The following is a 27390-nucleotide window of genomic DNA, read 5'->3' on the forward strand; positions in this document are numbered from 1 at the left end:
TTTTGTATTTGAAGGGCTTCCACATCTAAACGCCATTCTCTTGTTGCTAGACGACAGTAGCTACAAAAAAGTACTTACAACGTACGCGTAGTTAGTTAGTAACTTTACTTAGTTGTGCTGCGCCTCGTGCGCTGCATTCGCTGGGGACACGCACTGAAAGTCTGATATAGCTGAATGCAGTCCTGGTCATGTCACCGGCCGTAGCGCGCATGGTCCCTCGAGTCCTCGTACTCGCGTACTCGGGTTGTAGCGGCGCGCTGTAGATCTACGCTGTACGCGGTCAGCACGCAGTACGCATAGATCCACGACCCTGAAATCATGCGAACACACAACGTCACCACTGGTCACAAGCAGACAAAACGTCAAAATAAAAGACGTTCGACCTTTGCGGCCGCCTGCATCACTACACCTTCCACATGCACTGACACTCGTACTCGTAGATCTACTCTGAGATCTACAAGATCAGTGCTGGAGTCTGGAGACGAAAAGACAAGTAGCGAAGTTTGTGTGCATTTTCTGTGTGGGTTTTGCTGCAAGTATTTGTAGTAGCCGGCCAAGACTCACTTACGTTCCTAGAGAAATCCCGCATACTAGTTCTTGGGTTCTACCTCACTCCGAACAGCTGGCGGTGAGCTTCTCGCATCCTCCCACGCAGGGGTATTGGACAGGACCTCGCAGCTGTAGTGTTACTAGTACCTCAATGCGCTGGTCGCGGGCCTCAGAGGCCTGTTTTCATCCTATTTCTTGATGGAGACTCCGGAGAAAGACCAGACCGATCGGACTAACCAGAAAGTTAGCCAGTGGTGAGTGGTACTGCCATCGCTGACAAGAACCTCGCGGATGGCCCACGGTTACGAAGATCAATTTATGCTCATTTTTTCCTTTCAGCTTCAGTCGAGGTTTCCTTCCTCCGGAGGTTGCAGGAAGAAAACATTACGGATTTGTCAAGGTACATCCTTTATCTGAAATAAATCTCCTGTTGCAACAATCTTGACTATCCTCAAGTACATGTACAGACATGGAGATTGAAGGTTATCTGAAAAAACTGATTTATCCGAAAGGAGTTTTGAATATTCACCAGCTGATACTCAGATAACTTTGATCTTCGAATCTGAAATTGTGAATAACACCTTAATAATCATAATTATTGTACATGATGTGCAGCACCACAGTGGACAGTCAGTGCTCATGTAGGCGTGGGTATTCCACAGTGCTTCAGTACACTACATGGCTGTGGTGTGCCCAGAGGGAGGGGATGCATGCAGACATGTTGCGCATGTACCTTTCATGAGTGCCATGATTTCCGACTTTCTGTTAATTCGACACTGAGACCGTCCATTAGTCAATCTCCCTACCTGAATGAGATAGGAAACTGGGAATCTGGTGCGCCACAACAAAGGTTTCAGCCTATTAAAACTGGAGCATGTTCACGATGCATTGCTCTTGACCCAGGGTGATATCAAGTGACTAGTATTACCAAGAGTACAAAACCCCCCAGAGTGTGTAACGCCTGATCCAGCTCTGCATAGGGTCGTGGTGGAGCATAGTCGGATCTTCTGATGTCATGTGTACACTCCACACCAGCGCAAGGCCGGTCTCGAGGCAGGGCACCATGTTGTTTGATCCGAGAGTCCCCGCGACTCTCCAGGTTCCCCTCAGATGTGTACAGTAATATGACGCAAAGATCCGATTACGCTCAACCAAGACCCTATGCAGAGCTGGATCAGGCTTTGCACACTCTGGGGGGGGGGGGGGGGGGGTTATGTACTCTTGGTATTATCAACCTTCCCCGCTAGGGGCTTTGTGCATTATTATGCAGGCGAAACCAGTTTATGCGGCAATTATGCGGTAGAATGCGATCACTATGCAAGGGTGTCTAGCTGCCATTGGTTTAGTGTACATTTTCACACACGTATACAATGTACATATTCATGGGAAGATACTTCTTGACGTACATTTTTTTCTGTTCACTGCTCGCGATGTATAAAGTGCAAAATTGTGCATATGGCGGTACAACTGTGTAGTCCATTCTTACCGTCGTGTACCACTTGTACATTGTCATATCCATACAATAAGATGCATTGCGCACGTACTGGCAAAACCATCCATACACGTTACACACATCGCACACACACACACACACGTGCGCGCACACACGCACCCCCCCCCCCCCCCACACACACACACATACATGGGACGCAAATTGTCACATTCAACTTTGTGTGCTCGCTTGTGAAATGGATATTCGGTTTATATTAAAGCCACAGGGTAGATTTCAGGCCATTTTTTCAGCAGGCCAGATAGAACTGAAGTTTTGGTGCACAATAGAGCATGTTATCCTTAGAAACGAGGGCTAGATACTGGAAGAAACTGCTAGCCGACATAGCCCTAATTGTTTTTTTTTTGTTTTTTTCTAATTTTCACCATTTTGTTCTGCTGCAGAGCACATCAGCTAGCAACGATGGCACAGCGAGTCCCTGTCACAAGTACCGAGTGGAAGCTGGTGATTGTGTAAGTGCAACACGTACACTTATGTACATGTGTGGCATGTCGCTGTATGCAGTCAAGCCTCCTCAGCTTGACAGGCCTGTCCGTGCATCAAGAGCTACAATGATAGCTGGCCCACTTGGCGTTTCCTTCTTGGCCAGAGCACTAGCCATCTGGAGGCCATAGAGTATAACCAGTGTTCAAGGCATAGTCATGTCCAGTTGAGTTGTACTGGTGTTTAGCAACGCACTCTTTTAAGAGTGTGTTCCTAAACGCCAGTTCAACTCAACTGGACTAGACGTTAAATTGTCCACATGCAGTGCTGGCATACAGTGCACCGTCTGCTCAGACTAGCAAGTTGATCAAACTGTAGAACCAGCATGGCCCCAAACCACTTCTGTGAACACCGCTATCACCAAGGCCGTGCAATATTCATGTTGTTTATCACTGCTCAGAGGAGCACTCTCGACCTTGCCTTCATAGTTACCTCTTGGGTGGTGGGTTTTTTAACTGATCACCCGATCCCAGCTATCTCATAGGGGGTGACAAAGTCTTGGTAATCATACTACACAATACTAGAAGATACTAGGGCAGTACTTTGCTGTGCTGGAGCCCAAAGTCTGAACTCTCACCCAGTGTCGGTGTGTTCACAGTTCAGTGTGTTATTCCAATGTTCTAGGATCTTTCGTGCTAACAGTATCACATGCATCTATGTCCGCAGCAGTACCTTCGCATATCAGTGTCATCTTGCACCTATTCTGCGTTTGTTAGCACTTATGTTACGTCAAAGCGCTCGACCGCGCTACTTCATTTTCACAGCTATTCTCTTTATAAAGGAGTGCTATTCAGAAATTCTAGTCTTTCAATATCCTTACAACCTTCCACGCATTCGTTGTTTTGTCTTGCTCTTGCCGTGCCTCGCTCACGTTCACTCTTCCCCATGCCGTAGAATATTGTTAATAACAGTTGCTGCGTGTTCTCTTCTATTGACTTCAGGGCACCACGACCGTCGATGGCCTGGAGAATTCCTGGATCTTAGCTCAGATGGAGAACCCGGAGACTGAAACAAGATGGTACTTCAAACATTTCCTTGGAAAAGGTACAGCTTGTAGTGTAATGAGTAGCATCATGACGGAACTCTATCCCTAGGCATAGCATTGTCTGTCTCCTGGTTTCTCCTTCCTACTCCCTACACTCACTCGCATTGATCTAACGTATGTACGTGTGTAAGAACCGCACCCTGTCTGCTGTACCATTGACTCATGCATTCATGTACCGCTGCACTTGCTGGCTGCGCATCACTAACCCTTCCCCTGCTATGGCACAGTCCCCGCACTGAATGCAGTACTCGGGTGCGCGTGCGTATTCATGTCTGAGTGCACTGCCCTCGGGCTCCATCTATACATGGCATCCCGTACTGGGCACGCTGCTTCCGGTCGCTGTTGTGTGCACTCAGCACCGTAGTCTATTCCGCTCTCTGTCTTCTCTACACAGTGATTCCTGTTTGGAATCACTCTTCGTTTCTGCTCTCCTTGTAGTTAGTTGTGCTTTTCCGTGTCCGATAATGTTCCCCCTTTTGCAATAAAGATTCAGGCGAAACTACTCTAAGTAGCTACCGCTACACAGCTGGCCGCTGGCTTGGCGTTTGTTGCTCGATGTGCACAGCGCATTTCCAAAGGAGGGCTAGCAAGGGAAGCTGGGGTTACAGCGATTTTGTCTGATGCATACACGTAATGTGCTAAGTGCAGAAATGTAGTTGGAATGGAGCCAGGCAGGGGTGGGAGATCCAGAGAATATGAACTTGCTTTGACCCTCTATTCATTAGTTTAGTTTTCAGCCTATACATGTACATGTATGTGCACAGTTTCCAGTGTTAGATGTACAACACTCTATGTGTGCAGTGTGCATGCCGCTTTGACATGTGTGATTGATACGGTGCCATGTCTTGTTGCTGCAGTTCACAACTACTATATCGGAGTTGACATCAACAAGGATGCTTTTGTTGTAGCCACATGTTTAGAGAAAACGGCGAGCGAAGAGTTCCTACTGCGCAGTGTCCTGTTTAGAAAAACCGTAAGTGTGATGCTAGTTATGCTGCACTATGGGCCATAGAAAACTATGAAAACCAAATTTGTTGGGGGTGGATGGTCATTTGGTACGTGTGAGTGAGGTATCCCGGTACGATGAACTCCATGTGTCGAACTGTCGACTAAACCACTGTCCTGAAGTCAACTTACTTCGAAGTACAACGGTTGCAGAGCTGCGTCAAAGATTTGCAGATCCTCCTAGCACTTTGCACAGCATGCACACAGAATAGTACCTATGCTACAGTGATGGAAAAGTTTCAGATACAGCACGTGATTGAATAGCAATCATAATCATATCCAGTGGCAGTGTATTTGCAGATTTGAGTGCTTCTCTTGCGACAGGTGTATACATGATACATGGTGTGTGTGTGGGGGGGGGGGGGGGGGGGTGTTGAATGTGTGTCTGTGTGTCGAATGTGTGTATTGTGTGTTGAATGTGTGGGTGTTGTATGTGCGTGTTGTATGTGTGTGTTGAATGTGTGGGTGTTGTATGTGCGTGTTGTATGTGTGTGTTGAATGTGTGGGTGTTGTATGTGCGTGTTGTATGTGTGTGTTGAATGTGTGGGTGTTGTATGTGCGTGTTGTATGTGTGTGTTGAATGTGGGTGTGTTGAATGTGGGTGTTGTATGACTGGATACCTATGCTTTGTTTCCTACAGGGCTGTCTTCGTCTAGCGCTGCGATGCAAGGGTGAAAGACCTTTCCCAGTGAAGATGCTTCTACAGTGAGTGCTCTTACCACCACATGCGCATTTAGGCAGTCGCAACTGCACTCTCCAGGGAGAATGATGCAGTGGAGAACAGGGTCAGGCTGTGAGGCGAGTTATTTTCGCATGCGCAAAACAGCCAGCCGGGTGCATGCACATATGCAATTTCACTTCCACGATGCTGTTCTCCAGGAAATGGCCTAAAGCTATGGCCAGAGTGGGTCCAATTATTACTTCATCCAGAAGTCGTAATTTATTGATTTCTGGTATCATCACGTTCAAGCCCTATAGCCAGTATGGGTTTCTACTTCAAGTATATCCAATGAGAAATACAGACAGGGAACAGAAAGAGGAGGAAATAGGGAATACATGTGTGAGAGAGATAGATTCTATTGCAATCTGTTGTGACTTAAAGTTCCATTCCGAAGCTCTTAGCACTGTCCCATCAGTTCCATGCCGAAGCTCTTAGCACTGTCCCATCAGCTCCATGCCGAAGCTCTTAGCACTGTCCCATCAGTTCCATGCCGAAGCTCTTAGCACTTTCCCATCAGTGGCCACAACCTCCCACTAAGAAAGATAAAGCTGGTGCAATGTGGTAAAGACTAATAAAGGTTTTTTCTTCACAGCAATGAGCTCGGCAGGTATAAACAGACATGACCCATGTCCAGACCTGGTTACATGTGGCGCGAAATGTTGATCTAGTGACGTCAAGACGTGTGACTGTAGAGTTGTTTTGGCTGTCTCATGTGACCTGTGTGTGCATATGTGTGTGTGTGTGTGTGTGTGTGTGTATGTGTGTGTGTGTGTGTGTGTGTGTGTGTGTGTGTATGTGTGTGAAAAAAAAGAAAAAATGGAAAAAATGAAAAATAGGGATTCACTGGCCAGAAAAAGTCACTTCAAACAGCTGTGTGGTGGATACCAGGCTAAAAATAGTGGCGGTCAATTCATCAGCCTTGCAAGCTGTTGAATGGTGTAATCCCAGCACAAGTTGCTATGTCTAACATAGCTGTTCGCTATCATCGCTTCCGCGATGGGCATGTCTGAGGTCTGAGGTATGTGTGTGTATGTGTATGTGTGTGTATGTGTGTGCGTGTATGTGTGTGGTGTATGCGTGCGTGCATGTGTGTATGTGTGTGTGTGCGTGTTCTGCTTTTCTATAGGTCCTTTTCGGTGCAAGCCGTCAAGCACCCAAAACCCATCACCTGTCCCACGTTTCAGAAAGTAAGTCCCGTACATTGTAGTTGCACGAGTCATGGCAGCTTTGATCACTGTATGGAGCTGTGTAGTACTCTTAACCGCACTGTGCTGGAACTGTTCCCCTCTTTGGACGCACATAGGTGCGGATACCTCCCCCAGGTTGCAGCTTACCAGTGTTTTATGTCCGGAACGACAAAGTCCAGTTTGTAGCTTCCGTGATAAATTTAATTCTATGTTGTGTTGGTCATAACAGCTATTCCATGGTGTTCTTTCCTATTTTATCTTGTGCTCTTCCTTTGCCTAATGCAGGAGTTAGTCGTGCTGGAGAACCAAGAGGTAAGATCTGTTTTAGTTGTGAAGTGGGCTTCTGACAAGTTCAACAGGTGTGCGCTTGAACAACATCCACTTCAATGGGGGAAATTGTAATACAGTGACCTGTGTGCAGTTTATTCATTCAATCATCCTCACAACCCATTCTGACGATATGCACACATCATTTCGAGTGATAGTGGCTGATCAGTCCGTGCGGTTCCCCTTTGCTTTCTACGGTCTGCAGGGCTCCAAGAACTTCAAGTTTGGTGTGCTGTACTGTCAGGCACATCAGGTTGAAGATGATGACTTCTTTAGCAACGGTGAGTACATGCACACTGTGATGTGTGCATGCATTTCCTCCATGGTCACGATGCGGCACACCAAATTAATCTTGGGTTTTTTTCTTCTTTTCGAAGACTTGGCTACATCTCATCCCCTGCAAGTCCAAGAGTACATCAAGCATTGGCCAGCGACCACTTCCGAAGCCATGAGCTCGCTCCAGCGTGACTGCAGTGCAATAGTCTAGGCAGGGAGCGGTACTATTCAGCGTCAATGGGGACTCTAAACCTCCTGACTGTCTGCTATGAAATTTTATTTTCTATATTAAAATGATCTATGTGAAGGGAATCTACCAGCACCGACCGTGCCTTTAAAAGTAAGCTTTGGGCTGGGTCCCGGGACTGGGGTGTCTATCCGGTAGCACCGTGATCACAGGATCTGCCTTCGCACCCGAACAACCTCTGTGTTACCAGGCACAGCAGAGATCCTCTCCATTCAGGTGTGTTCTCACCGCAGATGTCGCCGTCGAAAGACAGTGGCACGAAGCACTGCTGTACATGCTGGTTTGCCCAGCATGTACAGCAGTGCATGGCGTATTATTCCTCTGTGTGTGTGTGTGTGTGTGTGTGTGTGTGCGTGTGTGTGTGTGTGTGTGTGTGCGTGCGTGTGTGTGTGTGCGTGTGTGTGTGTGTGCGTGCGTGCGTGCGTGTGTGCGCGCGTTCGTCCATGCGCATCTATGTTTGTTGGATAGGTTCGTATAATATATATTATGATAGTGTGCAACAGTCTGCAGTTGGTATCCAATGTAAGAAACTAACAACGCTGATTACCTTTGTTGTGTTTTCAGAAACGGGCAGCAAGGAATTTGACCAGTTTGTGGAACTCCTCGGTGACAAGGTGGAGCTACTTGGTTTCAAAGATTTTCGGGGTGGCCTTGATGTGCGAAGTGAGTTCATTCTTCAATAGAGCTACTGTGTACAGTCGTGTAATGTTGATTGCTGTGGTGGTCACCTGTGCACTCTTGATGTAGTGTGTGTAAGGTTCACACCACTCTGCCCTCTTCATTGTGTGTTACAGCTGGTACAACGGGCACACATTCAATTCACACCAAGTTCCAGGGTCATGAGGTCATGTTCCATGTGTCGACAATGCTACCATTCTCCAAGCAGAATAAACAGCAGGTGAGTTTGTTTGGTTTTACGCTGTTTGTGTATGCGTATATGAATTCAGTTCATGTGCCCGTGTGTGTGTGTGTGTGTGTGTGTGTGTGTGTGTGTGTGTGTGTGTGTGTGTGTGTGTGTGTGTGTGTGTGTGTGTGTGTGTGTGTGTTTGCTATGACACGATTGTGGGGCTGGTAGAAGTTTTTGTTTACAAACTCGAAACGGGGAAAGGTAAATAATGATAGGCGGAAGAACCACAGTAAAGGAGAGAGAGCGACACTGCATGCGTCGGCTCAACACTGTACAGTTGTGCTCACTGAAATCCGACCCAACGTGCAAAGCTGACGCCCCGGACCAGTTCCCATTACATCATTGCTTGTGTGCATGTGTACATCCAGCCGCATTCGTTCCATTTCCAGGGTGTCAAGGGCCATGGAAGTTGAGGGCGCCAGCTTTGCACATTGGGTCGGATGTTCAGTGAGCGCAATTGTACTTTGACGCTACGGCAGCAGAGCGGCAAATTGACAAGACCAACAACAAAACAGAAAAACACATACATGCAGATAACTTCCTGAACTGGAGAAGCCAAGGGAAGAAAGAAGAGAAGAGAAAGCTGCAGACCCGCGAATAGCTGCCTTAGCAACAGTAAGCGCAGCTGAGTCAGCAGCAACGCCAGGTGTATAGAGCCGCCTAGCACCTCTCAGACACGTTACACTGGACCAGACCAAGGCAAAGCTGATCTGGCACCGGATTGAAGCCATGGCGGCACTGTAAGCCTCTCCGGTCTTGTCGGCGATCAGGGACACTATCCTCTTGTGGAGAAAAGTGGAAGATTTCCCCATGCCTCCTGTAGTGGAGAACACGGCAAGAACAAAGCTGGAGTGTTCCACTTCCCGGATTCGCTGCTCATAGGCACGGCGCTTGGCTTTTTCGTGACAGGTGTAGCTAGCAACAAGTGAGATGAGGCGATTCGAGGACGCAAAAGGGTTTAAAAAACCGGACATCAATGTAGGTGCGCTCGAACCGCCCTCCCCAAATACCGCTAATCACCACGTCAAGGCGGGCTTGATCATCACCCACAGCCATGCGGTAGCGGAGCTGCTCCCCAGTGAGCGGTTGGAGGTGTGGCTCAATAGCCACCTGGTGGCCAACACGCTTTGCAAGGCGAGCTGTCACATCGCGTACCTCGTTGTGGCGGAGGGTCGGAAAACCGCCTAACGGGCAGGAGAGGGCATGGCTGACAGTGAACTGCTGTCCACAGAGGCCCGATGTTGGTAGGCGTTCGGGGCGCCAGCCATAGCGAAGGTGCACGTCATCACGGAACTCAGCCTTGGTGAGTTTGAAACCGTGAGCCTTTAGGGACCGGCAGGTGAGCCAGCTGGATGCCCCGCTCCGAAGCAAAGTCGATGGTACGTTGTGGCTCTGGAGATGCAGCAGGATGACGTGTCTCGGCATGGAGCGATGCCTTTGCCTTCGCCCTCACCTGCTGCTTATTTGACGTGGGATGGTAAGGTCCCCCGACACAGCAAGGAGGTCAAGTCTTTGTATATGATCCATTCATTTATTGTCTTACGCGTTTCTGCCTTGTGGGCTTCGTCAGAGACAAGGATGGAATGCAATGAATAAAGACCAGTAGTTATATAGGGCTTGATTCTATGGGCCAGATGAGTGCTTGGGCGGTTAATGCGCTATTTAGGAAGTTTAAAGGCACGATAATCTTGAGCTGTAGACAAGTATAAAAATGTCAACAAAGTTGTGCAATAAAACTCGGATGTTGAACCAATAGTACTATGTAAAGAGAAAAGCACCTACGTGTATAAGTTACTAGTTATGACTAACAGTCCACCAAGGTAACGAGATAATATACAGTCAGATAGTGCGACAACGAGGCACAAAACTGACAAGGATATTGAAACATTCGACGACCTGACACCTAGCTCCAACGCATCTACGAAGCGCAAACCAACAACCTTCCAACTTGGAAGGCTCGGGTGCGGAAAGTTCCAATGAGAGGAAGGGATGCGCCACGAAGATATGCACGAGCTATGTACTTCGGCAACAAAGAATGTCGAACGTTACGGGATGATGATGACGAGACTAGTAAGACCATTGGACCAGCTGAACTAATGTACTGAACCATAAAACTGGGGTCAAAAATGGGGTCAAAGTACTACAATGTTTGTACAGAGTCATCAAAGTCGACAGGGTAGAGCCAGTAGCTGTCGCTCATCATAGGCTGTGTTTACATGAGAAATTTCAACCCGGGTCGAGTTCAGCCCGGGTTGAAAGTCTGTACGATAGACAAAATAGGTGAGCGTTTACATGAAGACAGTTGACCCGGGTCAAATACTGATATGCCGCCAAAAGTCCACTTCTAGAGTCCTGTATGGTCACGTGAATCCGTTCGCGCGAAAATTGCATGTGCATTGCTGTTCAAACCTGGCGCGAGATACGCACAGAAGTACGTTTGTACGATTTTCTTGACCCGGGTTGGTTTCAACCCTCCCCTTGGGGGGGGGGGGGAGGGTTGAAATCAACCCGGGGTGAAATTTCAACCTGGGTCAAGCGCAATGCGTCATGTAAACGCGCCATTCATTTTGTGCACATGGCGGGTTGAAATCTGACCCGGGTCGAACTCAACCCGGGTTGAAACGCCTCATGTAAACACAGCCATAGTGTACGGTCCTGCCACCTAAGAGAGTGGGGATGAGCTTGCTGATTGTACTAACAGTGACGGTGTGAGCTACGGTATCGAATTAATACTTTACAACCCCTTGAATGCACAAAGCACCTTTTAAAATTTAATGCAGAATGTGTACTGCTGAGTGTGCAAATCCGGGAGAATGATCCCACAGCTAAGTGTTTATTTGCTGTAAACCTTTGCGGTCCGGAATACTTGGCGCTTTTTGCGATGGGTGTGAAATCGCAAAAGTAAGCCTGCGCGAAGCGTAGACCTGTAGTAAAGGAACCGAGGAAAATGACTCTAATCGCAATTTCTGTTGCGCATCGTTGCATGTGGTACAAAAGGTGGAAAATTATTCCAAGTGGTTTTCCTGTTATCACCCTGTGTGATAGGGTGAGTTTGCCCTGAAGCTGCATTATGACGGGTTATAATTCCTATCATTCATGATGACCTGAAACAAAACAAAAACTTTGCCATGGGAGTGGTATAATGCGGTACACACACGGATTTGCACACACGTCTGTAGTATTACTCGTGATCCTAGCTACTACCAAACAATAGCCATGGTCGCATGGTCCTTTTATAGCTCTGCGCCAGGGGTCTTCTGGGAGTCTATTGGGATCACACACCCTACCGTATTTCAATGTGATCTTTGCGTGTGTTTGCGTCTTCTGCAGTTGGAGCGGAAGCGACATCTTGGCAATGACATCGTTGTTATCGTCTTCTTTGATGGTGACGAGCTTCCAGAGTTCCAGCCAGCCCAGATCAAGTCTCATTTTAACCGTATCCTCTCTCATGTTGCCTACAACCCCATGCATGGCATACCAGTATATTGACGTTGCTCGGATATACATCCTCTGAATGGCATTTGAAGTGGGCATGGTCTTGAGTTTTGAATTTCTTCATGCTGACGCATTTTCTTCTTCCGAAGTCCGCACAGAAGAGAGCTATGTTAGTGAAAGTTGCGCTCATTCCACCGTACATAGAAATGAGTATGCGAATCTAAATTTGCACGTTCTTGCAGCATCTAAATTTGTTCAGTGGCCTTGACTGCTAAATATTTCAGATATATTCGCCGCCGTTTGCTACAGCAAAAAAGAAGAAGCGTACAAGTAAGTGCCATGAAGCTGCATGTTGTCTAAGCCAAGCTTCTACTGAAATCTCAGCTCTAGACATAATTGATGCACAGAGGTATGTATATGTGTCAACACACTCTTCCAACTTGACGGCTCTGTCTCAATCATTCTTCTATACGAGTCCTGCCCATTCACAAGACCGTACGGTAGTACTACTCAGCACTACTTACTGCCACTACCCCATGCCCACCATCACTCTTAGTAATAGACACGGTTTGTACGTTTAGCTTTGCAGCACTTGTTGATCCGATAGTTGTCTTCCATTTCCTATGGCTGTTCTGCTGAGTGCTGTGATTGTACTGTACTGGACAAGGTGCCATCCTTGCATGTCCTGCATTGACTAGCGAGTAACTCAGTTGCATGGTACATCTATGTATGACTATGACTGTACTACGTACTGCTGACAGGTACATGCCCTGCCGTGCTTGTGCTAGAACCATAGATGTGCGTTGTTTGGTGTTCTATGTAGGTGTAGGTATCGCTATTCCACCAGATGGTCGCCAGATTTCCCTCCTTGTGACGACCCCTTAGAAATATAGTTGATTAGGGTCGATTAGGTCTGCTGATGTTCTTGCCGACACATTGTGTAATGTAGCTTTCTATTCCTGGTCAGCCTGCTGTCTGTTATGTGCAAGCACCGTACTGATCCTAGCCTAAGCTCCGTAGTCCATGACATGATATAATGCATAACATATCCATGAAAGATTAGTTTTTGAGTTAGACTCTCCAGACGACGTTGTGTGAGCGAGCCAGGTCCGTAGTATTCTACTACAGTGCTTCTGGTGCTGTGTGTTATCATGCCCTCTCTCCTACCGTACTACGATTAATTTTCTTGATGTGCACTGAGTACTGATGGTCCATAAAATGATACATGTGTGTGCCTGTCTGTGCATGTGTGTGTGTGTGCATGTGTGTGTTGATGTTTTCTCTGTAGGCTCCAGCTGTATTCTGATAGAAATGTACCACTGTTCAGCCCTGCACTTCCAAACCCAGCTATATTCACCAAGGACAAGTTCCAGCTCTTCCGCTCCTTTCTCCTTGTCAAACGTAAGATAATTTAAAGGAAGCCCTGGTCTGCAGAACTAAGTGGCTTGTGTGTGTGTGTGTGCGTGCGTGCGTGCGTGTGTGTGCGTGCGTGCATGTGTGCGTGTGTGTGCATGTGCTATGACTGCCATCATGCCATGCTACTTATCCACTGTACAGTTGTTGTTCAGGTGAGAGTGTTTAGTAACTGGCAAGAAATTCATTCTTTCAGCCAGTGAGTGTTACAGAATGAAGTTGTGCACAATTCCTTAAACCTCTGTTGCTACCCTCCTTATGCTGTGCAGTTATCAATGGAGAGAAGGCATGTTACCAGTCACAGACATTCCGCGAGAAGCGTCAGCGCACGCTCAGCACATTACTGGCTGGCTATGAGGAACAGTATGGCGAGGTTAGTGCTCCTCCTGCTGCGGCTACATGTACACGTACTCCTTGTGCAGTGAAGATGGTCACTTGTTAACTTTGCATGCATGTACACACACGCACGCGCGCGCGCGCGCGCACACACACACACACACACAAACACCGTATTATCTGTATTATCTGTATTGCAAGTGCAGTCTCTTGTAGAAGCGCAACACCTATAACAGAGAACTGTGTGGATCATGCGCATACATATTCAACGTCACGCAGTATCACGTGCATACATGTTCAACGTCACGCTGTATTGCAAGTGCATACATGTTGTGCCGCACGTCCGTCATCCTGGAGACAAAGGGACAGACCTGTCTCCAACATGTACATCTGTGTACAGTTGTACTAGGTGATTCTTGGCACCCTGGTCTTGCACGGCCCTTACCGCCCTGGAAGTGGTGCGAATCCTGCTCAACGTACACATGTCGTGTACAAGCATCTCTGTGCGATGGGAGCTGGTCCAGGGCGCGTTAATTTGCACTTTGGGTGGCATTTCACCTAGCATACACCCTTAGAATCCAACGCTTACTGCTGAACCGGCTTATCTCGTGAGCTGTATCTGTGTTGTGCAGCACCTGCTCCTTATTCTGACCAAGCTGATTGGTCTACTACCTCTTCTCTTCTATCCATGTGTAGTCTCATTCGAAATTGTCCGACATGGTGTCATCGAAAAGTACGAAAAAGAAGAAGGAGCAAGAGTCTGAGTTCATCCGTATTGGTCAGGTGAGTGAGTTTGCTTGTGAATCGTGTCGGCTTGTTGTGCTGCAGGGGGGGGGGGGGGGGGGGGAGAGATCAACAGTACTTTGTGGTACACTCATGTTTGAATACATGAGAATATATGCATGAGTTTAAATGTTACCTCGAATATGCCTGTTTAGACTTGCAAGTGGTTTGGTTGCAATTTCCAAGAAAGTGGGGGGGGGGGGGGGTATACAGTCATATGCGTCATTTTTGAACACAGCTGTGACACAGTCTTCACAAACCCAAGTAAGTTGTACTGCACATTCCTGGTCTACCATTACACAAACTCCACAATGATCTAACTCCACACTCTCTCCATTGGTATGATAACGTCTGTGTGTGTGCTTGTGCTTTTGCTTGTGTGCTTGTGGTGTTTGCCGATTCAGGAGCTGAAGGCACATGAAATGATGAAAGGTGATGTGCCAATAGCTGAAGTTCCCGATGTCAACGATGCCGCTGTGAGTGTGAACCCCATGGCTGGTCAGGACTGTTCTTATACGCCTGGCTGATGTTGTGTTTCACAAATAAAAGAGCGGTACACGAGTGACCCAAATCTCTTTTTAAACTTTTAAGTCCAAACTTCTGATACTGTAAATCAAGAATATTTTGTGCGCGAAAATTCCGGAACAACAGGAGAACATGCATGAGATTACTTACTAGTATTATGTGCAGGTTGTTGCCATATGCATGTGTGTGTGTTTGCATGCATTCACGTGTGTATTTGTGCTTATGTTGTGTTCACAGCAAAGCTGGGATGTATCTCATTTCATGACATTCTCTCGGCCAATCGACTTCGCAGAGCAGCATTGTGAGTGTTGGCTACTTGTCCTGCACATTCAGTATTTGCTGGTCTGCACATCCTCTCCAATAAATCACTGGCTAATTCCCTCTTGTTTCTGGCATGTTGTTGGCTTCCTAAAACACGCCAACCCCATTTCTAATTTTCTATCAAGGTCTTTGTGCTCAACAACGTACCGAGACGTTGGGCTTGACTCAACTTTTCCCAGTAATGCAGATACTACAGGTCATCTCTGTGGGGAGAGGTTGTTTTCTATAACGTATATCAAAGGTAGTACATCAGCTAAAAGAGTTGCATTCGTCCTACTTCAAAGTACTTACTAGTGTACCCCAGCTATGTTACGGTCAGGGAGGCGTACAACCCTGAGATTTCGCGAGTTCCCACCATTCTACTGGGTTGTTCATTGCATCGTGCTGCACATCGTGTCGCCAACTCCTTCTGATTCCCTCTTATATAGTGTGATGAGGTGAGTGAGTCGTACAGTGTCCATTCTGGCTGGAGTTATGCCCTCAAATCATGCTGCATGATTTGTCAACACTGCCTTCACTCACATCGACAGTGTTTGCTGCCACTCTGTGCCTACAGGTAACAGTTTGGTCGTCCACGGTGATGAAGGAACTTTCATTCTGGATGGTGAGTGTGAGGCTGCTGCTGAGATATGTGTGTATTAGACCTGCTGCAATGTCACAGATCTGGTGCAGTAGTCCAGTGCTAGTGAATGAAATCCAACCCCTGGCACACTCTCTGTACCCCTTGTCGGGCAGCCATTGATGGCCCTGTTTTTGCTTGTAGTGGCACTGGGTCATGGACGCATAGAGTGTACATTTGACTGTTGTGGCCTGAAGATTTCACACTTTTTTTAGTCCTGGCTTCACTGCAGTGCAGTACATGTGATCTCTCTCTCTCTCTCTCTCTCTCTCTCTCTATCTATATCTACCTCTATCTATCTCTCTCTCTTTCTCTCTCTCTCTCTCTCGTTCTCTTGGTCTTCAGGTAAAACCTCACGGCCCATCATCGAGAAGTCAATAACGGTCAAGCATGTCATTGTGTGCGAAGAGCACAATGTATTCCTTGTACTCGGAAGTGAGTTGCTCTGTGTGTGTGTGTGTGTGTGTGTGTGTGTGTGTGTGTGTGTGTGTGTGTGTGTGTGTGTGTGTCTATGCGTGTGTGGGGGGGAGGGGGGGGGGGGGTAGAACGTTACTTTATGGCTGTGAGTCATGGGCTGTCAAGGCAACCGTCACCCGCCGTCTGTCAGTGTTCCACAACCGCTGTGCTCGGTTTATCCTGGACGTCAGCAAGTCAGAACAATGGAATGTGCATCTCTCCAATGCCGTCATCTTGGTTTGCGATCAGTGGTGGAGATGCTGAGGACGCGCCGTCTTCGCAGGTTGGGGCATGTCGGACGACAGAACACCGAAGTGCGTATTGTTTGGTGAGCTCAAGAAGACGCGCCCTCGCCGCGGGCCACGCAAGCGTTGGCGTGACAACGTCGTGATTGACCTAGAGGAACGCCACATCAATGACTGGTACAGCCTAGCCGAGGACCGTCGTGCGTGGAGACTGGCCTGCAACACCATCCAGCCGCCTAAACCTGTGTATCGGGATTTTAGGTGCCACTGCGGCCGAGATGTTCACCGTCGCCAGGACCTCACTCGCCACTCGAAGTTCTGTTCCGCGTGACTGAAACACTGTCGGTCCTTTTAGGACCTGCCATCATCTCCGGATGGGCATTATTGTATTGGGTGGGTGGGTAGGTGTGCGTGCGTGCATGCCATTAGGGCTTTTGTGTTAGTTCTCCCTGGTAGGAAATGGGCCGTGGAAGCTGAGGGCTAACTCACATAACGCCGATATGCACTGAGCCCAGGGCAAGGAATGCTTGTTACAGTTTCTCCTGATGATGGCATACACTGGCGTGAAGCAGTGTATCTCTACCCAAACTGGACGGTAAAATTCGTTAGTCCTTTCAATCTGGCTCATTTGGGTAGTACACCAGCTAGCATATCCTTCTAGGGTGCTTTGTATGATTAGTCACAACTGCCCAATGCAGAAACAGATGAAATGAATGCACAGCACAGAATGCATATACGCACTTACAAGTTTTCTAAGATCCCATGCTACAGTATGTATACTAGTAAAGTCGAGCCCGTTGCTGACTACGCAACAGTAAGAATGCATGAAAGTAATTTGATGAACTGCTGTAAGAGAGAGAGAGAGAGAGAGAGAGAGAGAGAGAGAGAGAGAGAGAGAGAGAGAGAGAGAGAGAGAGAGAGAGAGAGAGAGAGAGAGAGGAGGAGGAGGAGGAGGAGGAGAGCGTGAGCTCCGCTTTGGAGCAACTTCGTCAGATATCACCGCCAAAATCGCTCCTTCTAACTTTAAAAGCTTTAAACAAGATTCTGCTTTTGATATTTGAATACTAACGTCGGATTTTGTTCTTTTTTGGTGTGTTGCCAGGCAAGTACGTTCACTGCTTTCGGCTATCGGCCCTCAATGACCCAGATATGCCTCCCATCGGGCGCAATGAGATGAAACTACAGCGTGTGGAGGCCACGAAAGGTAATCTAAGCTGTCCGTGAATGCATACTCTGATGTGATGCAACATCACACTATCAGTGGAGTGCATGCGGATGTTCTCTTTTGATTGTCAGCGTACACGTACATGCTAGCCATTATGCAAGATTGTATTATTAACATGTAAGGTAGCAATTTATCACCTGCCAGAATGTGTGTGCGTGTGTGTGTGTGAGAGAGAGAGTGTGTGTGTGTGTGTGTGTGTGTGTGTGTGTGTGTGTGTGTGTGTGTGTGTGTGTGTGTGTGTGTGTGGAGCTATCATATGGAAGTGCATTCACGATCTCCAAGCTGCAGGGGAAGGTTTGAAACCGGCTCGGACAACGGCAGTCATGGATGAAAACGGAAATCTATGCACGTCACCAGAAGAGCAGGGTCACCGTTTTCGGAGACATTTCTCTGGAGTGCTGAACATCCATAGCACGTGGTCACCTAGTGCACTGGACTCCATCCCACAACTGCCGGTAGCCCAAGATCTCGCTAGTCCCCCGACACTGGAGGAAGTTCGTCGTGCTATTGGCAAGCTCCAGAGCGGGAAATCGGCTGGAGCCTCTGGTATCCTCCCGGAAATGTTGAAATTTGGTGGGGAGCAGCTGTTCCTCAGCCTTCATGGGCTGTTTGGCGATGTGTGGCGTGAGGGTCGTGTCCCCCAGGAGTGGGTAGATGCCATGCTGGTGCCAATACCCAAAAAAGGTGACCTCTCCAGGTGCGATAACTGGCGGGGGATATCTTTGCTGGATGTCGTAGGCAAGGCTCTAGCAGGAGTCATTCAGCTACGCCTCCAGTCTCTGGCCAAGGAATTCCTCCCGGAATCGCAGTGTGGCTTCCGCCGTGGCAGATCATGCTCCGACATGATATTTACCATCCGCCAACTCTTGGAGAAGACAGTAGAACATCAAACCAAGGGTTTCTTTGTCTTCATCGATTTGCGCAAAGCTTACGACTCGGTTCCTCGTGAGTGTCTCTGGCAGGTATTGGCTAGAGCTGGCGTCCCTTCACCCATGCTGGCGGTGATCAAGTCGTTTCACACCTCAATGGCTGCTGTATTACGCATGAGTGGTACAACTGTAGATCCCTTTAGCGTTCATAATGGCCTACGCCAGGGTTGCTCAATGGCGCCCGTGCTGTTTAACATTTTCATGTGGGCCGTGGTAAGCAGATGGCAGCAGCGCGTTAGTGGTGTACCTGGTATTGGTTTCAGTTTCTCGCACAATTCTGACACTGGTAACCTCTACAGGAAGTCTCACCGCACCGACCCTGTCACGCTACGGAGGCTCAGTTCGCTGATGACTCGGCATTGTTCGCTACATCAAGAGCTGGTGCCGAGGTCGCATTGACAACCTTTGACAACACAGCGTCCGAATTTGGCCTCGCGGTTAGTGCCACAAAGACCAAGTTTTTTGGTTGCTGGTGCTGATGTGTCTGCTGCTGACCGCGTACCCCTCAGTCTAGCTGGTGTCGACATTGCCTGTGTCACCGAATTTAAGTATCTGGGTTCGGTAATTCACAGCGACGGCCGTTCATCCTGCGATGTTGACTCCCGCATTGCGAATGCTTCCCGAGCGTGTGGCGCTTTGCAAAAGTCCATCTTTGGCAACAAGCACCTGGACCTCCACATCAAGAGGTGTGTGTTCAACGCCTGTGTCTTGTCGCTCTTGCTGTACGGTTCGGAGTGTTGGACGCCTCTTCAACGGGATTTGCAGCGGCTCTCTGTCTTCCACCACCGATGCATCCGCTCAATCATGGGAGTGTCTCGCCAAGAATGCTGGGATGACCACATCACCAATCACCAACTACGTGTGAGGTGGGGTGATCCCGACACCATCCGCACGAAGGTGGAGCACCGCCGCCTTGAATGGCTCGGGCATGTTGCTCGGATGGCGGACCACCGGCTGCCGAAGCAAGTTTTCTTTGGCACGCTTCTGTCGCGTCGCCCAGCTCATGGCCCTCGTCGGCGCTGGAAGGATTGTATCATGTCTGACCTTCGTTCTCGCGGCCTCGAGGGGGAATGGTGAGCTGAATGCGAGTCGCGTTCCACCTGGCGCTCGGCGTACTCAGCACCGGTAGATGCCCAGCATACCCCTCCCGTCACCTGCTACACCTGCGACCGACAGTTTACACGCCCCAGTGATCGCGCACGCCACAAGTGTAAGGCTGAGCGTGCGAAGCCGGTTGCGGAGCAGAAAGGTGCATGCCAGTGTGGAGAGTGTGGCCGTTGGCTGAAGTCCCGTGGAGGTCTGGCAAGGCACAAGTGTACTTACCCCCAGTCAGCAGTCGGTGCGCCCCTGCCGCTGCCTGCTTCTCCGCTGTGCTGCGTCGCTCACTGCCAGGCTTGTGACCGCTGCTTTGCGTCTACACGTGGCCGCGCCCGTCATCGCTGCTCGCGGACTTGTAGTCGTCCGACCGTTCAGGACCGTCAGGGTTTCACGTGTGTTTGCGCCTGCTCCCGCCGATTTCGCTTACCGCATCACCTGGATCGTCACAGGGCTGTGTGCTCCTCCTCTCTCTCAGCTGCCCCTCCGGGGCCCACGTAACCTTCATGGCAGTGGCTCAACAGGACAGGACAGGTGTGTGTGTGTGTGCGTGTGTGTGTGTGAGCTGAATAAGTTACAGTCTTGCCCACAGCGTGTTGGGCTCCCGGTGGTACACCCGCCATTTCAGACACTACCACTCAAGTCCATGTACAAGTACAGGAATTGCACCTAACATTGATTTTCGTCTTCCTTACTACATCGTAATAGTGGAAAGTCTAAAGCTTGGATACATTCATGACATGTGTACTTATCCCCCAGTTGCCAATGCTCCTGCTTCGGACAGGCCGTATTTGACTTTTTTCTTCCATACTGTTGCTGCTGCTGTTGATCCATATTAGGAGCAAGCTCTATAGCCGTGTGTAGAGGTGTGAACATCATGTTGCGGCTGGCTGTGGCGATTGGCCGGCGGCTGCAGATGTTCGTCTGGAAGACACCGGCGACCAATCAACCAGGCGCACCCGAGGTGGCATTTGAAGGACCGGAAGGATTCCTTGAACTCGAAGTGAGTACGGAACCTGGCAAGGTTTCCAAGTCTGCATTGGCGTGGGAGAGATATAGATTGTGTACAGTTGCGCTAGGAGTATAAGTCCGGAACCGAACGAGCCAGAGTACAGAGATGGCAGCCCCGAACCAGTTCAACACCTAACTGCATGCATGAGTTCTCATCTGTACGCACCTTCAGCACGCACACTGCATGGAAGTACTGACTGAAAGGGTTTGCACGAATTCGGTAGCATTCGTTACTTGCAGGGTGCCAAGGGCCATGCAAGTGCTGGGTGCCGAATATGCACCTGGGGTCGGATTTCACCCTTGTACATTAGTTGTACATTAGAGCTACACGCTCATGGCGCAACGTGTTTTGTTTGCGTGCTGTCTGTGTATTCTAAAACATCTGCTCAATTAAAATTAGGTCTGCAACGGGTAGCGGTTTGGTCGGGTAACGAGTTTGGGTAGCATGGGTACCCTATCGGGTATATTGTTGACATAGTTTGTACAGTGAGTGTGCACATGCGCCGTAGTAGAAAATGTACAGTAAGCACATAGCCGTGCTTTTTACATGCACCGTTGCGAACATACCGTACTCCAACTACCCAATCCCGTTTTCAGGAGCAAACTGCTACCCGAATACCCGCTCCGCTCTACAAGCAGTTTTCATGCTTTCGCGCGGATTATTTCTTCGAGTTCACAGTGAGTTTTTCCAGCCAGCTCTCGAGCGCGCATACGGTAAGACGGCAAACTCCCCAGGCGATTGCCAGGATTGCTAATCTTTTTGAAATGGACTGTAATTACGGGTAGCATGGGCACCCTACTACCCAATGACACCCCTAATTTAAATTGATGCTCAACTACTTCAAAGTATGTATTGTAATTTTGTGTGCGTTTTCCCCATGTGTGTGTGTGTGTGTGTATTTGTGTGTGTGGGGGTGTACGTGCGTGCGTGCGTGTGCTGTATTTTCTTGTTCAGTCCATAAACATTCAAGAGACGCCCTCCACAATGCTGCTTGTTGATCATCATCAAGTGCAGAGCTACCAGCACAACAAGGTCATTGTCAGCTATCGCAATGTTCATGATGTAGTCGATGAGCACACACACGATGTGGAGCGGCTCTTTGAGAATCCTACAAACGCAATGGTAAGGACGAGAACATATCACATGCACTTCGCCCTGCTCCCGCAAACAACACTGCGGGAGGGGGAGGGGGGGGGGGTAGCAGCTCTGTACATGGTTGTGTAGATTGAAAATACACTGCAGTACGTATTTACTCTATAAGTCTCACAACACATATAATATTATCAGACTGACGCCTGCCCCCTTTGCATACCGTATTATCTCTAATATAAGCACGGTCCTTTATCTTTTCAATGTACCTCCGCCCCGTGCTATTAATGGAGACGTTCCTTTATTGGAGACTGTTCCATTATTATTTCACCCTCATTTCAGAGGCATGTTGCCATGCCAAATTCATGTCAGACACACACATTTCATGGTTTTTTGCCAGTACAGATAATGAATTTACACAGTGTGCTTATTATGGAGACTGAGCACTTTATTTTTTGAATGCCGCCCCAAGGTGTTCTATTATTGGAGACGTGCCATTATTGGAGACTGTGCTTATATTAGAGATAATACGGTAATATCTAACTGCACATATGCCCTGCAAATTGTGCTTGTCTCCTGCATTCAGTTCTCTGCTGCATTTTCGTTTTGTGTCCTGGTTCAACATGTATTTGCAAGCCAAAGATGTTTTTCCTCAAAAGCCAGGCTGTTCATATTCAATCTATTTCAGTGTGTTTCAAATTCGAAGTGGGGTGACATGTCTCCTATGTGTGTGTGTGTGTGTGCGTGTGTGTGTGTGTGTGTGTGTGTGTGTTATACTGCCTGTTGCAGGTGACCTCACCCATTGTTGATCACTATGAGGAGGACAAAGTGGAACTTCTCGTCACATATAATAGTAAGCACAGTACATATACACTTTCTGGTTGGGCTTCAATGTTCAGAAACTGACCACCTGCCAATACATGGATATACCGTAAAGTACCGCCAGAGCGCCCCACCATCTCATCCTTTCGTGGTCGTATTGTGGCGGTGGTCTGCTGTCTGTAGGTCATACGACATGAACCTTGTACACATATTGCACGTGTTGCAGTCAATCCGTACCTTCAAGCGGACACAAGCTCCACACAAAAACCTGCCAAGTGTGACAGTACACCAAGATTCTCACATCGTACACACTTCGTTGCACTCTGCCATACAATTTTCCTTTCTCTGGCTGTAAAATCAAGGTGGGGCACTCTCGCGAGACGGGGCGCTCTGGCGGTACTTTACGGTACAGTCAGACCTCGCTTATCCGGTCCTCTTTTATCCAGATCCCTCGCCATCCGGAAGAAAATCGTTGGTTAAGATTTACAGCAGATGCCATGCATACAGTCATGCAGTTAGTGTGTTCGATTATCCGGTTCCCTCGCCTGTCCGGATATTTTTTGTGGAAAACAGATGTGTGCGGTTATGCGAGGTCTGGCTGTATTGTAACATTGAGTATGTGAGATTGCTCAGTGCGTAACAATATTATCATGGAGTGCCCCAGGACCAAGAGCACCAACATGTTTGTAGTCGCTTCCTAGCCAATGGGGTATGTAGCGTGGTGCACAGCAGATAAAGGAGAGAGGCGGGACATGGCGCACAGCAGATAAAGGAGAGAGGCGGGACATGGCGCACAGCAGATAAAGGAAAGAGAGGCGGGGCATGGTGCACAGCAGATAAAGGGTACCAGTACCGTAAAGTACCGTTGATCCGCCCCCTCTCTAATTCCCGCCCCCTGTCGATTTCTACCTGTGAAGCGACTTCGCGTATACAACGAAATACGATGTTGAACCGACGCATGCACTGCTGTACAAAATACGTGCCAAACCAGGATGAAAATGTGCACAATCCAGCACATCTAGTCTGATCCTCTACGTTGTTGTACATCGTACTGCACTTGACAGCCTTGATCTAATTCCCGCCCCCTGCCGAAAATCCAGCTGGGAAGCGACATGGCGTGGGGGCGGATCAACGGTACTTTACGGTAGTCGCATGATGCGGCTCTTCTTGCAGTTCCCTAAACCACTGATGGTAGTTAGCTCAAGCCATAGAGCTCAGTCGCCGTTTGCGATGGAAATATAATTATAATGATATGTGCCGTGCATTGTGCATGTTGTTTCGTGAGAGACCCTGACGCGATGCAAAATCAGCATAATTATCACTCAACGCTCATCACATGGCAGACGTGCTATTGTGCATTTTGCTTCCGGCTGTGTTTATGCGAGCGTTTTCAACCCATCCTATATACGTAGACAGATTAACGGGAGCGTTAACATGTCAGCTGCATTGCGCTTGACCCAGGGACAATACAGTGCAACGTGCACCACCTCAATATCTGCTTGCAAATATTGTTTTATATTTACGTTGCGTGCTACCTTCTGTGCAGACATGACCGAATTCAAGGACATCTCTGCACTGTACGGTGTGGGGCGCAAACAGACCATGTTCCACTGGACATGCATGCCGCATAATATCGGTAAGACAAAGACAATGCTGTTGTTGTTGCTAATCTGCTCACCATGACTGACTGGGCTTGCTTGCATGCCCCCGCCAATGAATCTCATCTCAGAAAGGTTTTGGCGCACCTGGATCGTTCTATTCGGATGCTGGTTTAGAATGCTTATGGGAGGGGGGGGGGGTGCTAGTGTGGGATGGCATCACTAGCCAAACTCCGCAATACTGTACTTGTATGTCAAGAGTAACCGACTCACTAAATTTGTATTGAATATCTCTAGGCTGTGTACGAAATAAATGCACCTTAACCGATCTGTGTGCTGCACAGATGGCATGGTGCGGCTGTTCATCCGTACGAAGTATTGTGAATGTAAACGGGCTTGAGATGAAAATGTACTTGCAGTACCAAAATTGTTTGCATACAAAACGTTCTTGGTGTACAGTGATTCTCCAGGTAATGCTGGTCCAGCTACAGTGTGCTTTCAAAGGCACAGTAGTTTGTTATTCTCTTCCATTGTCACTCTAGTAATGTACCGGCGGTATGTAGTACTGTATAAGCAGAAATATTCGTCTGGAATTTAATTTCGTCTTTTTCGTCCAAGGAGCTTTTGGACTAAATTAAATGTAGGACAAATATCGATTTGTCCAGCGTTTCTATACACTCTTATGACCCATGGACGAAATTTTCAACCGGACGAACTCCTTTTCTTTGGAGTTGGACGAAATTTTTGACTGACGAAATTTTCTGCCTCTACAGTACTAGTAGGTCCCGGTAAATTGATTTCAAAATCGAAACGCACACACTTAGTCATGGTGACAGATTTTCACTGACTACGTATGTTCTCCCACTGGCCATGTCTTTTCCTGTGGCAGTGTGCAAGTTCCCGTACGTCATTGCATTCGGCCGCGATAGCATTGAGATTAGACTATACATCAACGGTACTGTCGTCAAGAACATGATGGGTCTGCGTGATGTCAAGCTTCTCTCCTCAAAGGTAGGTACCCTATTCCATTGCTGCTGGTGACAATGACTGTCATTACTGCTGCTCAAAGCGGTGTACTGCTGCTGTGAGGACTGTTGGTGAGGGTGTCAGTGGATTGTTTCAGGTCCTGCTGCCAGTGGCGGTGATGTGCCACCGCCGCTACTGCTACTGCCACAAACCACAAGCACCCCACCCGCTGCTGCTACTGCTGCTGCTGCTGCTGCTACTGCTACTGCTGCTGCCGCCACTGCTGCTGCAACTGCTGTTGCTGCTGCTGCTGCTGCTGCTACAACCACCACTGGTGCTACTGCTGCTGCTGCTGCCTCTGCTGCAGCCACTGCTGCTGCTGTTGCTACTAAGCGTGTTTTATTGAACGCACAAACCACTGATCATATGAATGCAGGAAAATAAAAGGATGGAAGAAGAGAACAGTAAAAGTGACTAAAGTGAGAATTGCAACAGCAATGTTTATAGAAGAGAAAAAAGAGAAATCACAACATTATTAGAACACAAAATGCAAGCAGCACATTGTGCATCTTCTTACAAAAGGGAAATCAAGCTTTTCAGGATGCCGGAAAACTAATTTTGTAACATGATCACCCCACCACAAGATGGTACGTGTAATACACTGTAGCTAAACTATGCCCTAGGGAGCACATGCCACTGCTGCTGCTGCTGCTGCTGGTGGTGGTGGTGGTTGGTGGTGCTGCTACCGCTGCTACCGCTGCTTCTGCCAACACCAGCTTTGCTGCTGCTGCGACCCGTCAAATTTCTTTTGAAAAACACTGACAACTATGGGTGCAGCTTCAAAGTTCTCAGAAATACGGGTGTTTGTTTGTGTGTATGTGTGTATGTGTATGTGTGCGTGTGTGTGCGTATATGTGTGTGTGTACCCACAGAGGAATATCCTGTTCACCTCATCCCATGTTCAGAACGGCGATGCGCCAGAAGCAAGCCCTTGCAAAGGTCAGGCATTAGCTTCACAGATCTACACATTAGTACTGTAAAATTCTTTTCCTTTACCGGGAGCCCAGAAGACAGCAACCGGTGCGGTGCTGCTACTGCTACTCCTCCGGTTTCATCACATTATCAGCAGCTGCAGCACTCTCCGTGGTGCACACCGCTTGTACATACATCACATACATAATCAATAATACTCCAAATACTTTCCCTGCCCATTGATCCAGTTGCGTTTTCAAGGTTCAACATGAGACTTTAGGTAGCTACTTGCACGCTCCTCTGGTGCTTCCCCTCCCCGTGCAGTCTTGCTTTTTATTTGTACCAGTAATGCTTACCCCTCCCCACATCCTTACGTAAATACTCCTCTGTATCATAGCCTGTTATATTTATTGTAGTCTCCGCTCAATTTAAAAGTTTCTTCTGAGTCGCGAAATGCACACTTACCTGCCCTTTTTAAACTGCTGCAATACTAGGTTCGGTTTCTGCGATAATATTTTGCTTATCCGCCACCCAGCCGCGCGCCTTCTTTGTGTTTTTATGTTTTGCATGCACTGCCGCACAACAATAGTAGTCTTGGTTGCTTGCAACTTGCAGTTTGTGGCCACTCGGCCAGCAGCAGGCAAGGATGCTAGCGAACAAGCTAATGTTTTATACTATTCTATGTGTAGGAGAGAGTTATCAAGGAATCCGCTTTGTTTTGTTTCATTCCACGCACTGTGCTACTAAACTCTGTTCTCATTGTCGTGTCCAATCTTGGTGCCGGCTATGCTCAAATGCCTCTACACTACTTGTCTCTCTATTTTGAGCTTTTTTCTGAAATTTATGCTCGACTTATCATTGTTGCTTGCAGCCATCCTAAATTATCGCTGTCATCCATGTGACGACAATCAGTAGGTACACAGTACATGGTACTTTTCAACCCACTATGCAGCAGGCTATGTGAATGTAGTATGTTGGTGTTGCATTGGGCTACTGAGTGCACACGTGTCCTGCTGCTATCAAGTCACGACGTGCAGCGTACAGCATCGGTTTATTTTGCAGAATTTCGAAAGCCGCATGGAAGGGAGTGATCTTTTCCTTGCACAGGCAGAACACATTTGGACGCTGAGTCGACTGGATTTGGTCCGAAAAGGCTGCGATGCAGCGTTCCTCCTTTATTCCCAATCGAACATGGTTGAACAAGCGGTCACGTGCTCCTGCGTACACCAGTCACCTGGTCAGCGTGCCTGCAGGGTACAACTTACTAGCCTGTTTGACCTTTTTTGGGTGTA

At 48.2% G+C, this 27390-nt stretch overlaps 1 protein-coding gene across 1 annotated transcript; it reads left to right on the top strand.

The window, feature by feature from the left end:
- The first annotated feature begins 417 nt into the window (after nt 1–417).
- LOC135813977 (GTPase-activating Rap/Ran-GAP domain-like protein 3) lies at nt 418–27045 on the top strand. The gene is made up of 27 exons (XM_065327023.1): nt 418–803; nt 889–949; nt 2443–2511; nt 3484–3586; nt 4445–4560; nt 5233–5297; nt 6440–6500; nt 6786–6812; nt 7033–7108; nt 7915–8013; nt 8145–8248; nt 11588–11693; nt 11977–12022; nt 12981–13093; nt 13375–13478; nt 14138–14224; nt 14629–14700; nt 14987–15050; nt 15627–15674; nt 16035–16124; nt 17493–17594; nt 20479–20642; nt 21606–21773; nt 22530–22593; nt 24109–24198; nt 25050–25171; nt 26059–27045. The coding sequence occupies exons 1-27, from the start codon at nt 748–750 to the stop codon at nt 26164–26166; spliced, it is 2385 nt and encodes a 794-aa protein (XP_065183095.1). The 5' UTR covers nt 418–747; the 3' UTR covers nt 26167–27045.
- The last annotated feature ends 345 nt before the right edge of the window (nt 27046–27390 follow it).

This window comes from Sycon ciliatum, chromosome 4 (genome assembly GCF_964019385.1).
Source record: "Sycon ciliatum chromosome 4, ocSycCili1.1, whole genome shotgun sequence".
NCBI classification, from domain to species: Eukaryota; Metazoa; Porifera; class Calcarea; order Leucosolenida; family Sycettidae; genus Sycon; species Sycon ciliatum.